The sequence below is a fragment of the Halyomorpha halys genome, unplaced genomic scaffold, assembly GCF_000696795.3.
Source record: "Halyomorpha halys isolate HHAL.00 unplaced genomic scaffold, Hhal_1.1 Scaffold269.1, whole genome shotgun sequence".
Taxonomy (NCBI): Eukaryota; Metazoa; Arthropoda; class Insecta; order Hemiptera; family Pentatomidae; genus Halyomorpha; species Halyomorpha halys.
The window spans coordinates 739348-760920 of NW_027112099.1; the positions used below are offsets into that span (position 1 = coordinate 739348).

The 21573-nt window shown below is 29.8% G+C and overlaps 1 protein-coding gene across 1 annotated transcript; it reads left to right on the forward strand.

Annotated features, from left to right (window-relative positions):
* The first annotated feature begins 12908 nt into the window (after positions 1 to 12908).
* Positions 12909 to 14305, forward strand: LOC106680572 (R3H and coiled-coil domain-containing protein 1). Its single transcript, XM_014420366.3, has one exon. It carries the CDS (start codon positions 13008 to 13010, stop codon positions 14127 to 14129), a length of 1122 nt encoding a protein of 373 aa, XP_014275852.1. The 5' UTR covers positions 12909 to 13007; the 3' UTR covers positions 14130 to 14305.
* Positions 14306 to 21573: the final 7268 nt, after the last annotated feature.

Genomic DNA, 21573 nt, shown 5'->3' on the forward strand with positions numbered 1-21573 from the left:
CATTTGCATTCATATTTATTATTGTTACGCCTATTAAGGTAAAACCTGTGAGAGAACCTGATAACCATCAGCGGCCTCCGAAGGCAACGGAGCCGTTGAAGACTTAACAAGAGTAATGGAAAGCCGAGGGGATATTCCCAGGAGGACTTGGCAAAAAGGATTGGACCGAAATCGAATTACTTGCTAGGGTCGAGCTCTAAACTCATCAGCCTTTAGACAATTTAGTTCAGAGCGATAGGAGCATTGTCTTTAAACGTCCACTTCTTGTTAATTATTTTATTTAAAGACATGGTTATTTTATATAAAGGTTACATTTTCTTATCTTCGCCTTTTTTTGATATTTAGTCAATTAAAAGATTCCTCGGTGGATTTCATATAGTACAAGAGCCCAAGAGGAGAAAAAAGGCAGTTAGTTATCTCACCCCAATTTTTGATTACTTTAATGAAAGCTATGTATAATTAATAGTCAAAATTGATGAGTCTACCTAGTATAGGTAGGGGGAATAAAAAATGTCGGCTGTTTCAAAGCGATAAAAAAAAACTAATTTTTCATTCGGAGCTCTATATCTCAAAATGTAGGAACAACACAAGAAAACCTAAGAGAACCTCATTTAAAGAAGAGAAAATTTTCTAAAATATGAGCCCTAGTAGAGGTATTTACGTTAAATAGTTTTCGAGATATAGCATTTTAAAAAGCAACATTTGATAAAAATGTTGTATAGGACGTACTGAAAGCTAGTGAATTTATTTTGAAAAATCTATATCTCAAAAACCATTTATCGTACAGATGTCTATTAGCACTCAAATTAAAGCTAGTTTAATGAGCTATAAAGTAGTTAATGATGTTTATCTTCGTAGGAGTAATAGCTTACTTGAAATTTGCTAAAATAAATTGATTTATAGTTGTTCCGACAAAGTTTCATTTGCCAAATTTATATTCATATGTGAATATCATAAAAACTACTACCCCTACGAAGATAAGTGTCATAAACTAATTTATAGTAGGTTACATTTTCTTTATTTTGAGTGTTGGCAGACATATGTGCGTCTTATGGATCTAGAGATATATTTTTTCGAAAATCCAACATTTTATAACTATAAATTAACATTTTGTGAGTTTATTTTGTCAAATATCATAAAAACTACTACTCCTACAAAGATAAACATAATTGACTATTTTATAGTAAATTTAACTAGCTTTAATTTGAGCGCTGGCAAACACCTGTACGTCCAATGATTTCTGAAATGAAGTTTTTCATAAATCAAACTTATTGTCCGAACAACTATAAATCAATTTATTTTAGCAAATATTATGAAAACTACTATTCCTACGAAGGTAAAGGTCATAAACCTATTTATAGTCCATTAAACTAGCTTTAATTTGAGTGCTAATAGACATCTGTACGTCTCATAGTTCCTGAGACATAGATTTCTCAAAATAAATTACCTAACTACTAATCTTTCAGAAGATTTTTAAGAAGTTTTGCTTTTTAAAAAGCTATATCGCGAGAACTATTGGACGTAAATACCTCTTTTAGGGCTAATATTTCAGAAAATTTACTCTTCTTTAAATAATGTTTTCTTAGATATTCTAGTTATACAGAGCTCCGAAAAAAATAAATGTTTTTGAAACAGCCGCCATGTTTTATTCCCCTACCTATACTTGGCAGAATCATCAATTTTGACTAGTAATTATACATAGATTTCATTAAAGTAATCAAAAATTGGGGTGAGATAACTGCCTTTTTTTCTTTCCGGCTCTTGTACAAATAGATTATGTCTTCAAAACAACATCAGCATTATTTGCCAATTTCTCAAAACTCTAAAATTCTTTCCCCATTTATTTCATCAGAAAAAAACATTTATGCTGAAATAAAACGTAATGTACATGTACTTAAGCAAATTATAATGGTTTATATTAATACCATTATGTTAATTGAATCGACTTTATGCCTGCTTTATTTTACATGTGATAAATGAAGACTTATGCAAGCGAACGATTTATTTTACAGTTTGGGAAAATGACGAATACAGGATTTTTTTTGTATTATTTTTTTTTAGATATCGTTGGTCTGGAAGTGCAATGGTGTAACTGTAAACTTTTTGGAATTGACTTTATTGTGTTGGCGGGATCAAAAAGTCAGTTCTTTGATGTTAGTAAGTCGAAATAAGAGGACTAAAAATTTTGCCTTGGGAGGACAAATATGTCGGTTTTCAAACATATCGTAAATGCATTTTTGAGCCCGCCAACACAAAGTTAGTTTCCTAAAAATTTACAATTTCGTCATTATGATTCTGGAGTAGCGATATGATCTATCCAATCTACTGAGAATAAGGCAATCAAATGAGTTGTTAATGTTACAAGGCGAAAATAAGCACGTGAAACATTCATTCATAGGAGAAAATATTTTATTTTTTGCATATCACCTTCATTTTCCCTTCTCTTAAATTAATTGCTTAATTGAAAATATTGTACTACGAAAAATTTTTATTATCATTTACTTACATAGGTGATTGTCAAATAACGGGCAATTTTCAGTTTCCACTTAATAAAAACTCAACTTCAAAAATATAAAAATAAAAAATTCTAAAACCACTAGCAAATAAAATTTAAACTCAAAATCTAGCAATAAAATTTTAATTGAAAATTATTGCATTTATTATTCTAACCAAAAATATGTCATCATAATGAAGCTAGAAACAACAATGAAAATAGTGAAATAAACGTTTAAAAACATTTAGTAATTCCAGCTTAGTTATTAATTTTTAAATATAATGTTATCTGAATATATAATTATAATTCTATAATTAAACAAAATAAAATCCTAACAATTTTCTTTTTACAGAAATAAATAAGTGATATTATTTGTATCACTATATATGTAGGTAATTCAATACATACTAATCTTTGATTTTTACTTTCTGGCTGTCTTTGTGAAAGGAATAAAAGTTAAAGAGGTGGATACCGGCCACTTTGGGGCTGCCACACATTTTATAGTCGCAGAAGGTATTAAAATTTCTTATTTTTTTCTGGTTTTATTTCGAGGTTTAATTTATTCAATGATTTTTTTTTTCTGTGACATATAGAGCTTCTATTTATCTATATATATCTAACTACATTAAGCTAACAACAGAATAGTGTTAAATAAGACTGCCACATATCTAATCTTAAATAGCTCCTCCTTCTGAAGTTTTCCGGCGCTCCCTGTTTTGACCAAATAACTATGACATAGTAACTTAATGAGTTATAGATTTTTTTTTCATTTAACAAAAAATTGATAAAACAAAAAAAAATGATGAGTCTCTAAACATTTCGTCACTTTCCCAAAATATGTGAGGCTTAAATCAATGGATCTTCTAAATTATTAAGATTAAATAATAACATTTTTGTTATCATTTTACTCGGCTCTGTCTCAAAACAAGACTAATTTTAGCTTGGAGCGATTTATTTAAACTTTGAATTTTTTTAATTTGCAATAGTGACTGCCAAAGTAAGTAAAAAGTAAATAATAACGATTAGATCTCTTTCAATATCACTCATATTTGTTACAACGTAATTGTTTCTAATTCACAGGTAAAATTAGATAATTTTATTTAATACACATATACATATAATTTGAATTCATTTTATGTAGGGTTCTAATTAAACGGGAGGGGGGTAAATTTCTAATGGATATAATTTGAATTTATTTTAAGCCATGATTTCCATGAGAGAAGTAAAAACCTCATACATTAAACAATTTGTATTATTCTGTCCTTGCATGAGGACGTATGGAAATATTGCAGATAAAAGAGTTTTGTTCTTAAAATAAGAATTTATCTATACTTTTTGCCGATTAAGTTGCATGAAAATAACGCTTAAATGTGAAGGCCACTAGAAGAATTTTGAAGTAACGCTTGCATACAATAAAACAGCAACAAAAACGAAAATAACTAAAAAAATAAAGCAATAAAATATTCCAAATTCCAAGCGGATGATCGGTGTATGCCATTAGTTTGCTTGCGCTTGTATACAATCCTAATGAATTTTTTTTTTATTCCCAACCAAAACCGGAATGGAGGAATGACGCAATAATTGATAAGATTTGATTAAAGAAATCTTGAATCGTTCTTTTACGTGAATTATAACAAATGGAAGAGTGTGATTGGGCTTAAGATATTTTTATTTTATTAAATAAAAGTTTTTAACCATCGTAAATATTATTCTTTAAGTGAGGTATTGGAACGCCCTTCCAGCTTCGAGCTCTGCTTATTATAGCAATAACTGTAATTACAGGAATTTAGATATTTTAATTGGTGAATAAATTAGGTGTTAATAGTTAAATTTTGGAGAAAAAATACACTGCAAATCATGTATGTATTTTGACATCATTATGGTATTTATTTTTATTTTATTAGTTTTCTATTCTAGGGAAATTGAAAAATGTCTAAGTGTTGAGTACGTTTTACGAAAATTGTAGTTTTGACAGATTCGGGCTATAAACAAATCAAACTATTATAAGTTTTAATTTTAATACTATTTTGATTTCTTTTTTAAATTTCCATAAATAGTTCATGTTATACCAATAACATTCTTTCCGAGGATCCAGTTTTAATACATTTTTCAATATCTGAATTCGACGCCTCCTTTACAGTTACTCTATTCCACTGTTTTTGTATACGTTATTTATAGAAATAAATCTTTATTGTAATTATGGGTTTGCCGAAAAATCCTGGATGCCTATTCTGTGGCAAAAAAATTAAAATAAGATTGTTTTTTATTTACAAAATATAGATATATATTATTTTTTTGCAATAAATTGTTTTTCTAGAAGTCGATGAAAGGTTTATTTTGTGCTAAAATGAGCTTTTTCCAGTAAATAAACTTATGTTGCATCGTCTGGTAGTTACGTTTTTGACCGAAAATACTATCCTTTTGGTTAGGAAAATTTCAGGGCAGTAATCAAAAACGATCACGTGACTCGCCATTTTGAATTTTCAGACTTTTGTTTTATTTTTTTTTTTCCGAAAACTTAACAAATATGATTTGCCACCTTTTTGCTCCAAATCCTTCTACATTAAAATACGTCACCATATTGATACATTAATTTCGTAGCAGAAAATTGTTCTCATTTTGTACCAGAGGCAGCCAGTACCCAAGGTTCGGAGGGAAGCCCCAAGTTGGGCTCAGGTGTCCCGTAGCCGAGATCAATACAGCCCCAGTTTGGTCTACCACTGATACAACAAAACTTTGCGAATATCAACAGAATTCGTTTTAAAACACACGATGGGATATTTATATACATTGTGATTTTAAATCTATATATACTGCTCTCCTGAGCTCTTCTTCGTAGTGAACCAAAGAATACAGACTGATAGTTGACATTATTCATACTTCATATAAAATGATATTATGTGTCAAGCACACCTATTCGTCACCTTTCGTCCCAAACTTTTACTAACAACCCTTCGAGGAGTTTGACAAGAAGATGGCCTCTGCGCTTTCTAACATAAAACAATCATTGAAGTGCTATACTATCAGCATCGTTCCTTCGCTACTAATGTCATGTTCATAATTCAGATAATATATTTACTTGCAGTAGCTTTTTTAAAATTAGGAATTTCAATAAATAATTTTTAAGGTCTACTTAAGCTATCTCCACATTGAGCTTATTATGCATGCCTCTTTTCCTTTACCTTTTATTTTCAACAAGAGGCACGGAGAAGGAAATGTGAAGCACAAAAGAGAGGCATGGCTTATTCTCCGCAAAATTTTCATGCTTTGATTATCCACGTCTAATTGTAAGTTTATCTAACAGCATTTGATTGGATTTTCTTATTCCGTGACTCTTTCTATTCTATTTATTTTCATTCTTTCATTATTTCACTATTTCATACCTATACCATTTTTCATATGTATAGAGGCTTTTGTCGGGAGAAAATGAGATACCCGTCAATCATGTATCTTAGATCCCTGATAGAGTAAAGCGAAAACATAGCTAGATAATCAAAACAAAATGACATGCAATAATTGTGTAAAGTCTACTTACTTGATAAATTTCCTTAAAAAGTATCTTCGCTGAATAATTCTAAAATATTTTTCAATTCATTAAGTAATTCTTCTGTTAGATTTTAGTAAATTCGTAAAAGATATGAAGTAAAAAGTGTAATGAATTTTGATGATATAAAAAAAAGTTTACAATTCTTCGTTATAGACATTTATTTACATTTCCCCCAATGCATCAGAACGAGAGTTGATTAGAATTAGAAGTGATATGTTACAAACGGTGTCGTCATCACTAACATATAATGGCCATTTCATGGTTCTATAAGCAGGGAATCAGATTTACACCATAACAGCAAGAGTCAGTCCTTCGTTTATAATACGAAGCATATGTCATGATCCGATAACTACATCAATGTCGACGATAAGATATTAAAGCAAACAGAATATAATTTGGTTATAGAGGGCGCAAAAGACAACATATTGCTGGATGGGGGTGGGTGGATGTACCCTCAATAGGAGAGAGGAAACTGCGAGATTAGGGAAAGAACTGGTTGACCGTAACATTGCTACATCCTGCGCTCTGGGCCATGTAATAAACCTATTCTCAATAAATGGTGCTCAGACTTTCATGGAAAGTTTCATCTGTGCGAATGTGCACTGCAAGGCAATTATCAACTAACCCAATTTTATAGGTTAACCTCCAAATATGTTAATTGGTGCAAATAATATCTCTTCAACTGATAAAACTAATATTACTCAACAGACTAATTTGTCAAAGTATATGCGCGTCATATTTAGGGAAAAACAAAAGGCAAGATCGAAGTGAAACAGGGCACTTTTTTCCTTACTCAGGAATACAGAGCTGAAAGTATTTTGATCTATGCCAAAAGGACAAACGTACTGTTGTGAAGCTTTATCGAAGAATGCAAGTATTCCTGTGCTGCTGCATATGGGATCAATAAAGACATTTAACCATTATCTAATAAAAATTGTATTGTAACGATATATAAGTCAAAATGGTCAAACAGAAATCATGTAAATGCTATTTTAAAGGATATAATAATATTTCAAAGGCTGATAATAGATATGTACAGTTCATTTAACTTTTTTATGAGTAAGTATTTATAAATTTTGTATGAATAAAGTTTATTAAATCAAATCCAATTTCATTAAATCCTCACAAATGTTTTGTTATTATTATTATATACTGAAATAAGATAAGAGGGTCTCAGAGATCCAGCTCAGCATCCATAGGATATGATAAGTGCCATCGGAGAGTTAACCCAGCTCAGATTTACTTTGTTTTCTGTATACAGAAAAGTGTCCCATGAGCGATTCCTTCGTATTATATTTCTATTCGTATAATGCTCTATTTTGAACTATTGCAGTCTCAAAAATTTTAATTTTATAATCATTATCAAAGTAATAACTGAAAAAATTATGAATTGATCTGTGCTTCATATTTTTCAAGTTCTCCAGGAAAAATAAAAATCCTAACTCGACTAATAATGGTAGTAAATCAAAAACAGCACAAAGATTCGTGCTGCTAGAAACGCAAATATTGAACGAACAGCGTTTAGGTATGGAAATCCACGTCCTTCAACTACCAAAACATGACAACACTCTTAGTTAAAGTTTATGAATGGAACTATCTCTGAACAAAACATTAACAAACCAATTTCTTATGTTTTAATTATTTTCTCTGCATGAACTTAAGCTCTGACTAGACATAAGAAACAGTAAAAACAATGATTATATGATGAGTTTTAGTAAATTTTTAGTAGGTGTGAGTGAAATGATCATTGGTACTCCTTTTTCTGGTTAAAGGAATAGCAGGCTAAGATTTCCTTTAAAAAAGACAAAAAAAAAAAAACATTATCGTTTCCTCTGGTATCTACTTACACTTTAGGTTGATGCATTTTGATAGTTGAAAGTTTGTGCTATATTTGAATATAGAAGCATAAAGAGGCGACGGCCTTCAACTTCTTGAGTGCTTATCCCACCCACTCCTCTCTACCAACTGGAAGAGTTCAAGTTTCCCACAGCTCTCACGGACTGATTGGAAGCTATCTCACCGAAAGATCGTTTGTCCTACAAATTGGCGGGGACTTCTCTCCTCTGGTCCCCACCACCTGCGGAGTCCCTCAAGGATCTGTGCTGGAACCGCTACTGTTTGTCATTTTCACGGCACCGATAGTCTCCCTCAAGCATTCAGTAACAGTGCTAACGGCCTATACTGATGAAATCGGAGTCACCATCCTTAACATAACACTGGACAGGCGTCTCACCTTCTCAAGTCTTAAGCTAGCCTCTCCTAAAAGTCCTATAGGTTACACCACTTGCTCACATCACAGCTGATTGTACATCTGGCTTCGCCTTAAGATGATGTTCTACAAGACCATCATCCGCTAATTATTTGGTAATTATAGATTTATTCCTCAAAACCATTTTTGTTTCTTATAAATTCTATAAACAAATTCAGTATTATTTTTGTAATTTAATTATAATTATTTGAGGAGATGGTGTAGGGTGCAGTCTTGGAACTTGTAAATATGTATAACAATTAATTAAGTACATAGTAGTTGATTGATAACAATAGATGATGAAATATAGGTAAGAATAATACAAAATAAATGATAAAAAGGTTAAAAAAAACAGCAATTGTCCAAGAAATAAACATAATAAAAGGTGTTGAAGGAAATGTAAATAATGAGTAATGGAATTAATATAAAAATATATGTAAGTAATGTCTAAAATAATGAAAACTTATTTAAATCAACATATTAAATGTATGAAAGAAAAGGAAATGTGTGATACCATGGGCGAGAAAGAAACAAAAAATGTTGTTATATATATGAAGATGCACAGTAATATAGATGAGTAAAAAAAATAAGCTAAAATAAATACAGAAAAAGTAATAAGACGGAACAAGGAAGAAGAATTATGGAGAATAGGAAACAAAGAAAAAAGGAAATATTAGAAACAAAAGGGAGACTGCATAATTTGGCAAAGGTTTAGCCTGGAATGATTAGACCATAACTTGACTGGTAGAGAGCAGGCAAAAATACATTGAACCAAACAGAAACAGTTACGAGCAAGAATGACTAAGTATGAAAGACTGTTTAAATATAATAAAGTAGAAGAAATGAAATTAAATTAAAAGTTAAAAGAGTAAAATTACATAATAACTGGTGTGAAATAAAATAAAAAATGAGAGAACGAAAGGTCAGAAAATTGTAGAAATATATAGATGAAGATGAGAAAATGGAAATTACTTGTAGACTGTAGAAAATAATAAATGGCAAAACATCAGCAATGTAGTAAAGAGTTGTCAAAAAATATATATCTTATGGGTTAAATTATTAAACCTAAGGATTGATTTTGATAAATGCTTAGAGACGGTGACTAGAATGTAAGTATCATCAAAATCAATTGAGTGGTTTAAGAATAAGGAATGTTCGGACAGAGGCAGGATATTTACTGCTTCCAAACTGCCTGACCATTGTACATGCTAGGAATACATTTTTGCCACCTCTGAATTAGCCTTTTTTCTTGAAGCTGGTCTTGAAATTCCTGGGGATATATGAGGAAATGAATGAATAAAAAAATAAACTCAATGAATTGATTTAAAAAGGGTGATAATAATTTAAAAAAACAAAAAAAAAAACAGTGCACATAGTAAAATCATAATACAAAAATAACTTGATAGCTTGGTCAGATGGTATCTATGAATATTTTTTAAAAGAATAACTCTATTAATACATATATCATATATCATAATACATATCAATAATTATAACTAAATTCAATAATAATATTGATTTTTTTTTTTAAGAATCAATAAATAATTCTATAAGCAAGGAATAATTCTATAAATACCAAATAATTATAATTAATAATAATAATAATAAGCAATCAAATGATAAGTGAGTAGAGGTATGCATATTTTATTCATTATTGAATGTCTACCTCTAAATGTATAAACAGTACCAATGCTAAAATGAAGTGGGGATCATTTTTCTAAGTGAGCAGGGACTATGGACTAGCTAAAAAATATTAAGTTTTATTTTATTTCTTCTTCTTTTTCTTTATCTTCCTGTTATTATTAGCGTCTAGGAGCCTCAATCCACCGTAATCATTTTCCTAGTCCCTGCTTAGCCGCTTCATCTCATTGAGGGATTTACCTCTTTTACTTCCAATTCTTAGGACATACTCTTGGTATGTAATTCTGGGGTGTCTGTGTGGTCTACTTCCTGTGGGACGACCCTCTAATAGCTTTATAGGATTCATGTCCTCGTAGGTAAGTGCATTATCTAACATAGCGTTATTTAAGAGAAAGGACCATAGAATAATCTATGAACAAGTATTTCCAACCACTGAATCAGCTTTTTCTTCTTGAAGCTTGTCTTAGTGTCCTGTAAATAGAGGAGAAGTAAAAATACCAAGCAGATCTCAACATGTGTTCCTATATAATGCTTCTATATTCATTTATACCACAGACTCTCAACTATCAAAATGTACCAACCTAAAGTGGAAAACGATACCAGACTAAACGATATTTTTTTCAGGGAAATCTCAGCCTACTATTCCTTTAACCAGAAAAAGGAGTAGTAATGAGCATTTCACTCACACCCACTAAAAATTCACCATAGCCCATTTAAATGTCCCTTGAGAGAGACTCTATATATTTGAGAGTCTTTTCTGGGAAAAATCTGAGCCGGTCTTACAAAATACAAGCCAGATGCTCCCATGCTTTTCCCAGACCCAAGGCTGGGTCAGTGTCGCCACACTTCTGTCAACTGAGTTGTTCTCTCAGGATAAAAAACACTTGTATTTGAACTGCTCCCAGTGGGAAAGTCCCCTAATTTCAACCTTAATTTAATATAGCAGATATATTTATTTAATTAAACTATATCATTTTTAAAACCGGTATTGTCAATTACATAGCAGAACATATATGCAGAAGGATATGCAAAATTTATCAACTTAAAAATTGTGTTAAATAAAAAAATATATATATTACAAAGAAAATATAATTTCAAAGCTATTATTTACTTTTTAAAAAATTCAATAAAATAAAGCATAGAAAACTAACTGAGATTTGATAGCTTAATGCATGATGTCACACAGGAGGAACATGACGAATTTCTGTAATAATTAATAACAAAATCACATTTAGAGACAATTTCATTCTAATTAATTGCACTTTTAAAATACATTATTTATAATTTCCTTGATATTGGAGCATATATCCAGATAGAAATATAATAAATAAATGCAATTACCTTTCAGAGCCAAGAGGAGAAAATAACTGATAATATTTGAGGCAAACTTACAATTTTCAACAATTAAAACCCCGTACAATGATAAATTTCATCTCCTACCTGATAAATAATGGTTATCCCAATAGAGGGATGGATTTAATGTCCTAAAGTGACCACAGATTTTCCTGAGATAAAAAAAAAAAATGTAAGATAGAAGATGGATAATTACTATAGCTGAAATAATAAATGGTAAAAGAAAGTGTAAAAAATCGAGTTAAGGTGGCATTATTTACTGATAATCCTCCTCATAATCATATAACTAGGGTTTCTCCTAAATAGGGAATAGCTGATAATAAATTTGTAATTACTCCTCATTCATCCTATTCATCCTCAAGGTAACACATATCCTAGAAAAGTGGTTCCTATAATTAACAGTAATAGAACTGTTTCTACTATTCATGTTCCTACAATTCATGTTCCTCCAGAGGTACACTATACATGTAAAGTTTAATATATTATTAAAAATTGCACTTCTAATGTTTGACTAGTTAGTTGATTTACTAACCATCAAAATTGCAAGACTTATTTTAGGCAATAGAAAAATATTTTTTTTTTTATCTCTAATGAAGTAACACAGGAATACTCCTATTTTATCTTTGTAACAGGGCAGGCATTTGTTTAGTAAAGATCATAGTGATATTTACAGCATATCCCTCTGGGTAAGGACAGATGTTTGGAAAGATCCCTAACTTAAGTGGATTAAGAGGAGGAACAAATAATCTACATCATTGATCTGGCACCAACTACCACCAGTTAACACTTGAGGATGGTGCAATGTCTTAAAACTGGTTTGAATAACATTAAATAAAAAAAATATATAAATTGGATAAGAACATTTAAGAAAGATAGCAATAAATATTTTTAGATTGTGTTAGAAATGGGATTTCCCTTAAAGTTGACCTTTTACTAAACCTTTTTGAAAAACTGATGTCTCTATACCGGGTTTGTAAACAAATTTAATGATAATAATCTCAACTAATAATGTTTTACCCCGATTTTGGCCGTATGAAGTAGGTTCTCAAATTTTCCAACTTTTCGGGTTTTAAAACGAATGGAGGGATGATAACTTCCTTCGTTTGCTCTCCCCTCCCTATGACGCTGTCCCTGGTAGAGACACGTTATTTTTTTTTGGGACAACCTTTCTATTTGCGGACGTTGAGATGTCTCCAAAGAGGTAAATAACTTCGTTAGCAAATGGAAAATGTTTGTTATTCTCCAACTTGGAACTTTCTTTAACCTGTTTTTTAAAACCTGTTACATAGGTAGATTCGACAGTTACAGTACCATTTCCATGGATCAGTATAATAATAGGGTATGAACATATTTATTTCGTAATTATTAGTTTTTCAACTATATATTAATACAGATTTAATACAGATTAAAATGTTTTGAAGCAGTCCACTTATAAAGGATTATTTTTTTTCAGTTCTTGTAGGAAAGGCTAGTGATATCGATTGCTCGTTAATAGTCGATTCCTTAAGGGAATCAAAAGAAGAAACTTGATTCCTTTAATAACCTATTTGAAATACATAAGTCATTTAAACATTAATAAACAAAAAGACTTGCAAATCTTGAGGTTCAATGCTGATATAATGAGTAATCGATTCTTACATACTAATTGCAATTGGTAGTATGCAGCAGTGGTAGTCGCTGAAAACAGCTGTTGAAAATATAATTTGTTGTGGAGGTTACCAAAAATGAGTCAGGGAAAACAAATAAAGAAATGCAGGCAGAATTTTAATGTGTATATTCCGCCTCCAGCACGTAAAGCTGAAAACCTTTCTAAAGAAGTTATTAAAAAAGAGGAATCCAAAAATCAAAATGTTAAGGTTAGAAGTAGTGAAAAAGTAATAGTGAATAATAAAACAGTTTCCTCTAAAACAGAAATTAGTGGTTCTCACAGCTGTAATTCGTCACCTACGAAAGAAGGTGTTAAACAAACTGAAGTTGATTATGTTAAAAGTGATTGTCCATGTGAACTTTCTGTTACCTTGAAATTTAGTAAGTTAGTCTGTGGGGATGGCCAAAAATTCAAGGAAAAACATTGTCCTAAAAACCAAAGTGGAAATTCTGTATTAAGTAGAGTTGAAGGACCAAAAGACAGTGGTTGTAAATGTGCCTTTTCTGATAAATCAAATACTAGTGAAAAACCTGAGGATACTTTTGTCAAACAGAGTACAGTCAAAGTTGATCTTAACAAAATTACTTGTAATACTCCTCAAGAGCCTTATAAAAAATCTCCAAATGAGCAATCAAATGACACATTTCACCCTGATGAAGAAAATAGGATATTTAAAAATCTATGGGTAAAATTATGTGAGCATGAGAATTTGGAATCTAAAACTACCAAAACTCATTCAAATAAGGGAAATGATGTTTATGGGGAAATTAATGAAAACTGTATTTTAGAAATATATGATTTTCCTGCAGAATTCAAAACTTCTGATTTGCGTGACATTTTTTCTTCATATATGACTAGAGGAATGAAGATAAGATGGGTTGATGACACTCATGCTCTGGGTATCTACCCATCTGAAATATTTGCTTATGAGGTGTTAAATACCGATTTGCCTAATTTAAAAACTAGGATTTTAAATGAAGGTATTCCAGAATCCAGAGATAAAGCTAAACTACTGCTGCCTCCACCACCTCCTCCAAGACCAAAAACCTGCTCAGCTTCGGCCCGAAGGATGGTCTCAGGTGCTTTAGGCATTAAAGCAGTTTTTACTCAAGCAGAAATTGAAGAAGAAAAGCAATTATTACAAGTGGCTCGTGAACAAAGACTTTTAGCAAAGCAAAGAGGGCTTAAAGGATCTTAATGATTTAAATTTTTTAATGTTCAAAGTTTTATAATGTGTTCAATTGACAAATTATTCAATAATTAATGTTACCAAAAGTGTGATATTACAGCGTTTTCCTATGGAAAGTACTATTTAAGATATGTTGTTTGTGAGTATGTACTCATACTATTTTAATAAATTTAGTTTTTTTATAATCTGTACTTATATGTCATCAGCCTTTGTACAGTTAATATTTTTATTTAATCCCTATTATTTACCTTCTAGATATTATTTGCTACAAATCAAATTAATAAATGATCTCTAATTAACTAGTTTTTTTATTGTAAATATATTGACTTATTTTGAGTGAAGTATTTATTGAAATTCTTTTCTTTTTTGTCAATATGTTGAACCCAATTTATTTTTCTCAAAAACAGGGGCTCCCCTGGAAAACTACTTAAATTCTTGATTTTTTTTTCTTTTTATTTAAATAAGCATTTTATATGGTATAATATGTAATATTTAGCCAAATAAAGTTAAAATACCTGTATTTAACATTGCCGTCACCTGCGTACGCCACTGAATCTATATATGCAGTCTGCTGATACATGAATTTTTTGTTGGTTTTAACTGAATTAGGACTGTAAGGATAATAAGGAATTGAATAAGTTATTGTATATCGCATCTTCTATAAAACATTTAGACAAATTGAAATAATCCAAAACAATCTTCAAAGAAATTTAAGGGAACGTAATAATCTTTAATAGCGACAGATCCCTTAACGATCATAAGTAGTGGAAGTTGGACAGTACTAAACACGATTAGGGACAATCCAAGGTGAAAGGGAGGTGCTAGAGCTCATCCAACCATTCCCAGTGCAAACTAAAAAATGACCTCACTAGACGACTTATTATTGTCATATATGCTCATAAATACAGTATTGATTAGGAAACTAGGATTATAATAAATAAAGACATGATTAGGATCCTTATGGCTAGGTTGGTGAAGCAAGGAGACTATTAATGTAAATAAGGAGAGTTCAGCACTGGGTTGCTCTTATCTTTCTGCTTACAGATAAAATGGGCTTAGAACTAATTTAGAATAAATATTTAAAAAATTAGTAGAAGCCTACTGAAACAGATATACAAAGGCAAAAGTAGTGAAATTGTTCTTCCCCTGAACTGTATATTTATCTTTACATTATAGACTTATTTAATATCAATGATTAATGACAGGATGAGTTGCAATTCCTAAAAGCATTTACCTTTGGTGTTGGTGAATAAGAACCACATTCTGTAGGGTATTCACCTACAGATGAGAGAAGAGAATGGAAGTTCTAAGGGTATGCTCCCAGTGAGTTGCTCTCTGCTACTATAACCCTACCCTTTTATATGTCTGAAGATTGGTTCCTTCCAGGTTTTTGGTAACTTTAAAAGACTGTTACGCTTTCAGTTACCCACCCCCTCATCTATCTTAACTTCCCTCTCCTGACCTACATCTCATTCCTATCTAACTTCAAACATTGCTAACTCTGAGAATATGAATGAACATGATGCACCTAGACCTGAGAAATAATATTATACACCCTTCTTATAATCATTATAGTAGAATGATGATACCTCCAAAATCTTGTACAATATCTTATATTGTGTACTATATGTGCTTGCAATCACTTTGGGTTTTGTATAACATTTCCAAATCAATTGAAATCTTTTCCAAGTCAAAATTAAACATTTCCATAACATTTTAATTTTTTCCAGTTCAACTGAAACTTTTTACAATTTCAATTGATACCCTTTACATTTCAAATGTTACCCTCTCCAAATCAATTGTTACTTTTTCCATTCCTAATGAAACTTTTTTGATTTCAATTGTAACCTAACTAGACTTGAATAATTTCTAAAAAAAAAATATATATATATTTTGATTTTTTTATTAATTAAAAGTAATTATGTTTAATTCAATAATGACTTTTCAAATAGTTTCGGTTTTATCTTTTATTGGGTTTTCAGTGGTCCTGGTACTATTTTTTGAAATAGAATTTTTGATTTACGATTGGGCATGAGCATTTCGATTTACTATTATTATATTTAGATCATTCCTTGGCATTGGGATTATTAAATTTTTAAGTGTTCTGATGGCATTTATGTTCGAACATGTACATTCCGAGTTACTATCATGAATGAATATTTTTTCTGTATCTACATCAAGGAGTTATCCTTAACAAAATATATAATCATAATATAAAAATAATGTTTTTCGAAACCTTATAATTAAAGGTCCTTATAGAAAAAATATCAACTGTAATGGTAAGTAAATACATACAGTCAAGCCTCCTGGTGAAGTCATCATTTAATTCATGCCTTACATATTTGAATATGCTAGTGAATTGAATTTTTGGGCTCTCAAGTCAATGAACATGATATGTCGGCTAAAGTATTAAAAAGATTAGCATCTACTACTTAATGCTATTTTCCACTTCATTAACAATTAGGGAGCAATTTACTTTAAAGAGCTACAAAAATAGGACCATATAAGACACTAGTCAGGCTAGTACTAGCAGATCTGAAACATGGCCATTTTCACAAAGTTATGAATAAGATCTGTGTATATTTGAAAGAAAGACAATTTTTAATATTTATTTTAGAAAGATATAATGGGTGGCAATCAATAAAGGTACAAAATAGTAGAAAAACTATTTAATTTTAACCAATATTTCACCCCACTTTGCAGGGCTTCGTCTGGTCTAAATAAAAATAAGATACTAACATTGTAAGAAGTGACAGAACATTAAATTTAAGTAAATATCTAGAGAAAATATGTAAAAAAAATAAATTAAAAAAAATATAAATGAAATAATGATAATCTTAAGTTAATGAAGTATAAATATAAGTGGATGGGAAACTAATTACTAATAAATACAGCCAGGTGTAGTACTGTAATTGTAAATGCAAGTAATAAAATAATAGAAAATTATATAAATATAAATATAGATACAAATAGTAGTTGTAAAACTATGACATGTAATAACAATAAAGAGTAGTCGACAATCTTTTAGCCATGGAGATGAGTAGTGATAAAATAGGCAAAAATTTGATAAAATCTAGAAGAAGAATGTTTGTAAGTGTTATGAGGTAAAAATAAAATTAAAAAGAATATTTAACATCCGAGATTAAATCCAGATGACTATAATTAGGACACTGATGAAAAAAAACGTGGATTTTAAAGCAGATAATTTAGAAGAAGAAACTAAGAAATATACTCATACTAAGGAGAAGAAACAGAAAAAAAAAGTGATTTAGTGATGTAACAAATATTGTTAAGCCTTCTGTCGATCCAAATGTTCATAATGATTCCAAAGAGTATTTTGGTGAATATTAGAAACCTTCTGGAAGTCTGAATGCAGTTGAAAATGGAGCTGTCCAAATCATCTACCAAAGAACAGATGACTAGTTGGGGGATATTTGAACTTAGGACTCGATGAAGTGATTGTGAGACATTAAATTAATATAGGTGGGCAATTAAATAAGGAATGAAAAAAAAAAAGAAATAATATAACAATTTTAGGAAAGAAATTGTAGAAAAATGTTTTATTATTTTATTTGTTACCTAAAAAATGTGTAAATATAATATTAAATAAATAAAACAGTAAATGGCATCACTGCTTCAGACCATGGGACAACTGTGTTGTTTCTTTTGTCTGTCTGTAAGCTAGTGGCATCCGTTAGTGCAACACATACTCTTTTGTCTTTTGTTATCACACCCTCCCTAATATACAACAAGATATAATGCTTGTTTTAACATTCCTGTCAAAAAGCTTAAGCTGAGATTTTAAAAATCAATAGTACCAATTTATTTTATAGTAAATCTAGAATAAAAGGCTATCAACTTTTCAGCATTCTTTCAAGTATTGGTGTATAACATAATCGGAATTTTGGATGGAACTCAAAAATCACTTTGTCACTTTTTATCTCTGCCACACAGTTTTTGTTCACTCTCTAGCCTGTTCATGAAATCCCAACCAGTATACCATCACAAATAAAAATTTCATGCTGAATGATGTTCTGGATGCTCTAGAAAGAAGCTGAATACATGTGGTCTCCTTTTTTCCCTTTTGAAACTTCTTCAGTTGGTTCAAGAATGTGAAAAAGAATGGAAAGTGTGTGAGTATTTTTATTTGTGGACTCACCCTCCTGTAAAATAAACACAATACTGATGAGTTTCAAATTTTGTATATTTTATAGTTCCACAATATTTCAAAACCTCTTTATCTACATTCTTATATTTGTTTTTTTATTAAGCTTCTAACGAGTACTAAGAATAAAAATGTTTAATTTGTTAATTTTAATAAGTTCAATGAAAATTCTTAGAAGACTAGGGAGTGACCAGTGATGGCCTTGGTTGGACACAAACTTAATTTTTGATTCAATATTAGTATTCTTAATTCACTATAAGTGGAATTCTTAATTGGTAGTTCAAGGCAATGATGTTGATCACATTAATGAAATAGGCATGATTAATCTTCTTTCATCATTAAACTGCAATGGTTTCCCAATTAAGTCAGTTCACCTATTTACAAAAAAAAATACTAAAAGCTTCTTTTATTTTCTTTTGATCCTAATTAAATATATGATATTTACTTCTTGTATAATGAAATTTTATAAATATAAGACATCATAGATATTTGTTTATGACATTGGGTATTATGTTCTATGTTAGGTATTATTGTCATACTATTATTTTTAGGCAGGACGAGATTTTTGTTGGAGGTTAAAAATATGTTTTTATGTTGAAAATTATTTATAACAAACCATTAAAACTGACTAATTCTAAATAAATATTTTCAATAAAAATGAATACTGTAATTATATGCTCTGTTTCTTTCATCATTCTTTAGTCATATATATCACTCTCTCGAATGAGAATTTTTTAATAATAGATATCATGAATATATTGTATTATGTGTGTGCCTGCTTCAACAAATTTTCAAGGAGCATTCTAGAAGGTAATACAAAATTTTGAAAAGTCAAATAATTCATTTTTTTTTTAAATTTGACAACTGTGCTGTCTGAAAAATGGACTACAAAACAGATATAAATTGCACCCCCATTCTTCTCTGATGAATTTTATTCAGTGCAAATGTCTATTATTTTCACAGAAATAGACAGTTTATATGTTTTTTTTTTAATTTTTATTTTTCTTACTAAGTAGGTAAGGAGAGTATTGTATTAAAATGTAATATGATTTTAAAGAATAATTTCCTTAAAAACCATAGAAATCAACTCAGAATTAACACAGAAATGGCTTTGTACACATATTTTACTTTCCTTGTTGGTACATTACATGGTTGGTACATACATTGAAGTCAAATTTTCCATTTGCAGTATTTAAAATAATTATTGGTTCTAAAGACCCTTGAGTTCAAAAAAAGCATTCCTGTGTACCAAATCTGAATGAAAATAAGAAATGACATTTTCACATAGGCATTAGAAAGCCAATTAAATTCTCTACTGAACAAAAATTTTTAAATCGTACAAATTGTAGCAAAGATAAGGCTTGTTGAAGTTTGTACCCTTGTTTTCAAAGTATTTTAGATACTCGGACTTATGTTTTCAAGGTATTTTAGAAAGTTGAACCCAGATCCCAGATTTTCAAAGTATTTTACTCAGTTTTTTATGGAAAACCATTTAATTTAGGTTTATTAATTCAAATTCTATACATCTCCAGGAAATTAATTATGAAATTGGATGAAACAAAAATGGTAATATCTCTACTAGCTCAATATTAGTGCAGATACAACAAACAATTATTGTATTGGTCTCAGCTGGTAAATTGATAAGGATAAGGATTATTTGAACGTCTAATGTTTTTAATAATTACTGACTCCTCTCCAACTCATCCATCCTATATAGAACCTGGAACGACATTAAGTGTTAAGTCCTATATAGATATTTTAGAGTAATGCGAAATGGCTGGAATTGCCATAACTCTCCTAAGCTCCATCTTGACACTCCAAATGACTGGAAAACTGATTAAGTGTAATGATCTAATCTATATTTTTCTCACTCATGGACAATCCACACTTCATTTGGTTTGGAATAATTGTTTAATGCTGTGTCCAATAATTTGTTTAGGGATTCATATGCCAAAGAGCTAAAACAATAAAATGTAAAGGTTGAGTTATTTTCATTGAAACTAATTTTACTAAAAAAAAATCTTGTATAATAAAATGTGATTTTTTTTACTCCGGAATAATAAACAGTCTAACCCCCTCAAATTTTATTAATAGATAATCAAAAAATTTATTTTAATAAATTAATTATACAATTTTTTTATAATGTATTGAAATTAATTTCAGTATTAATTTAGAAGAACTTATGGAATAATTTTAATATTTATTAATCTATATTTGGTCAAGGTATAATAATTGTACTGCTAGTTGCTCAGAAACAATTTTATTTGGTTTAAATATTATGATTTAATTAATCTCATTAACATGGTTGATAACCAATAGATTTTATACCTAAATTTCAAAACAACCCGTTTCATTAATGGTTATTATAACATGCAAGATATCAGCAAAATCAAACACTGGTAGTCAATAAATACAGTGTACTGTACATATTGTATAAAATATATTACAGAAATATTGATATGAATATCATACATTTTTTTAACCTTTAATTATGATAAAAACATAAATCTTGATTAATAGGAAATAAATATTTTTAATGGATTTATAATTTACTAGCTGAAAATTTCTTTTCTTTTATTTCTTATGAGTAAAGATTAAATTATTCTATGTCCTTGCTATTGTATAGATACTGTATGTATCATCTTATATTCATCTAAGCACTGAAATATTTGTAAACTGCAATTGTTCAATAAGACAGGTTTACCAAGTTTTCACATTTTTCTGGAACAAGGTATGATCAAAATTATCGATTAGGTATTGTGGATAACAAATATGTTAATTCCAATCTTCTGTGTGTGTAATATAACTGATAATATTCAAAGACAGTATTGTTTAATAAATTCTGGGATTGCAGTATTTATGACAATAGAATAGCATTGAAAATTATAAATAGCTAAATAATTAAACAAATGCTGATTTAAAATAAATAGAAACAACTGAATAACCTGCTTATTTATGCTTGGAGTATAAATCACTACCAAATGGAATGGTTATCCCCCTAAAATTTCCTCCATTCCAAGTACTCCAATTGCTCTCCTCCAATGTTCCAATTTTTTTTATTTGGAGTAATTGTTAGTGGCTATATTTAGTATACAATCCTGATTATTCCTATTATATGAGCCTTTCAGTTGACAGAATGACTAATTTCATAAAATCCATCTTTTTACTGTGGATCCTGTTAATCTGAATTCCTAGGGCCCTAGCAAAAACTTTGATGATAAATGAGGGTTTGGTTTATGGGTGTTAAAACAAATATAAAATCATGTTTTCAATTAAACAGTTTTATCA

Bases quoted from the DNA above. Each gene is read 5' to 3' on its own strand.
- LOC106680572 (XM_014420366.3), top strand. From the start codon at position 13,008: ATGAGTCAGGGAAAACAAATAAAGAAATGCAGGCAGAATTTTAATGTG.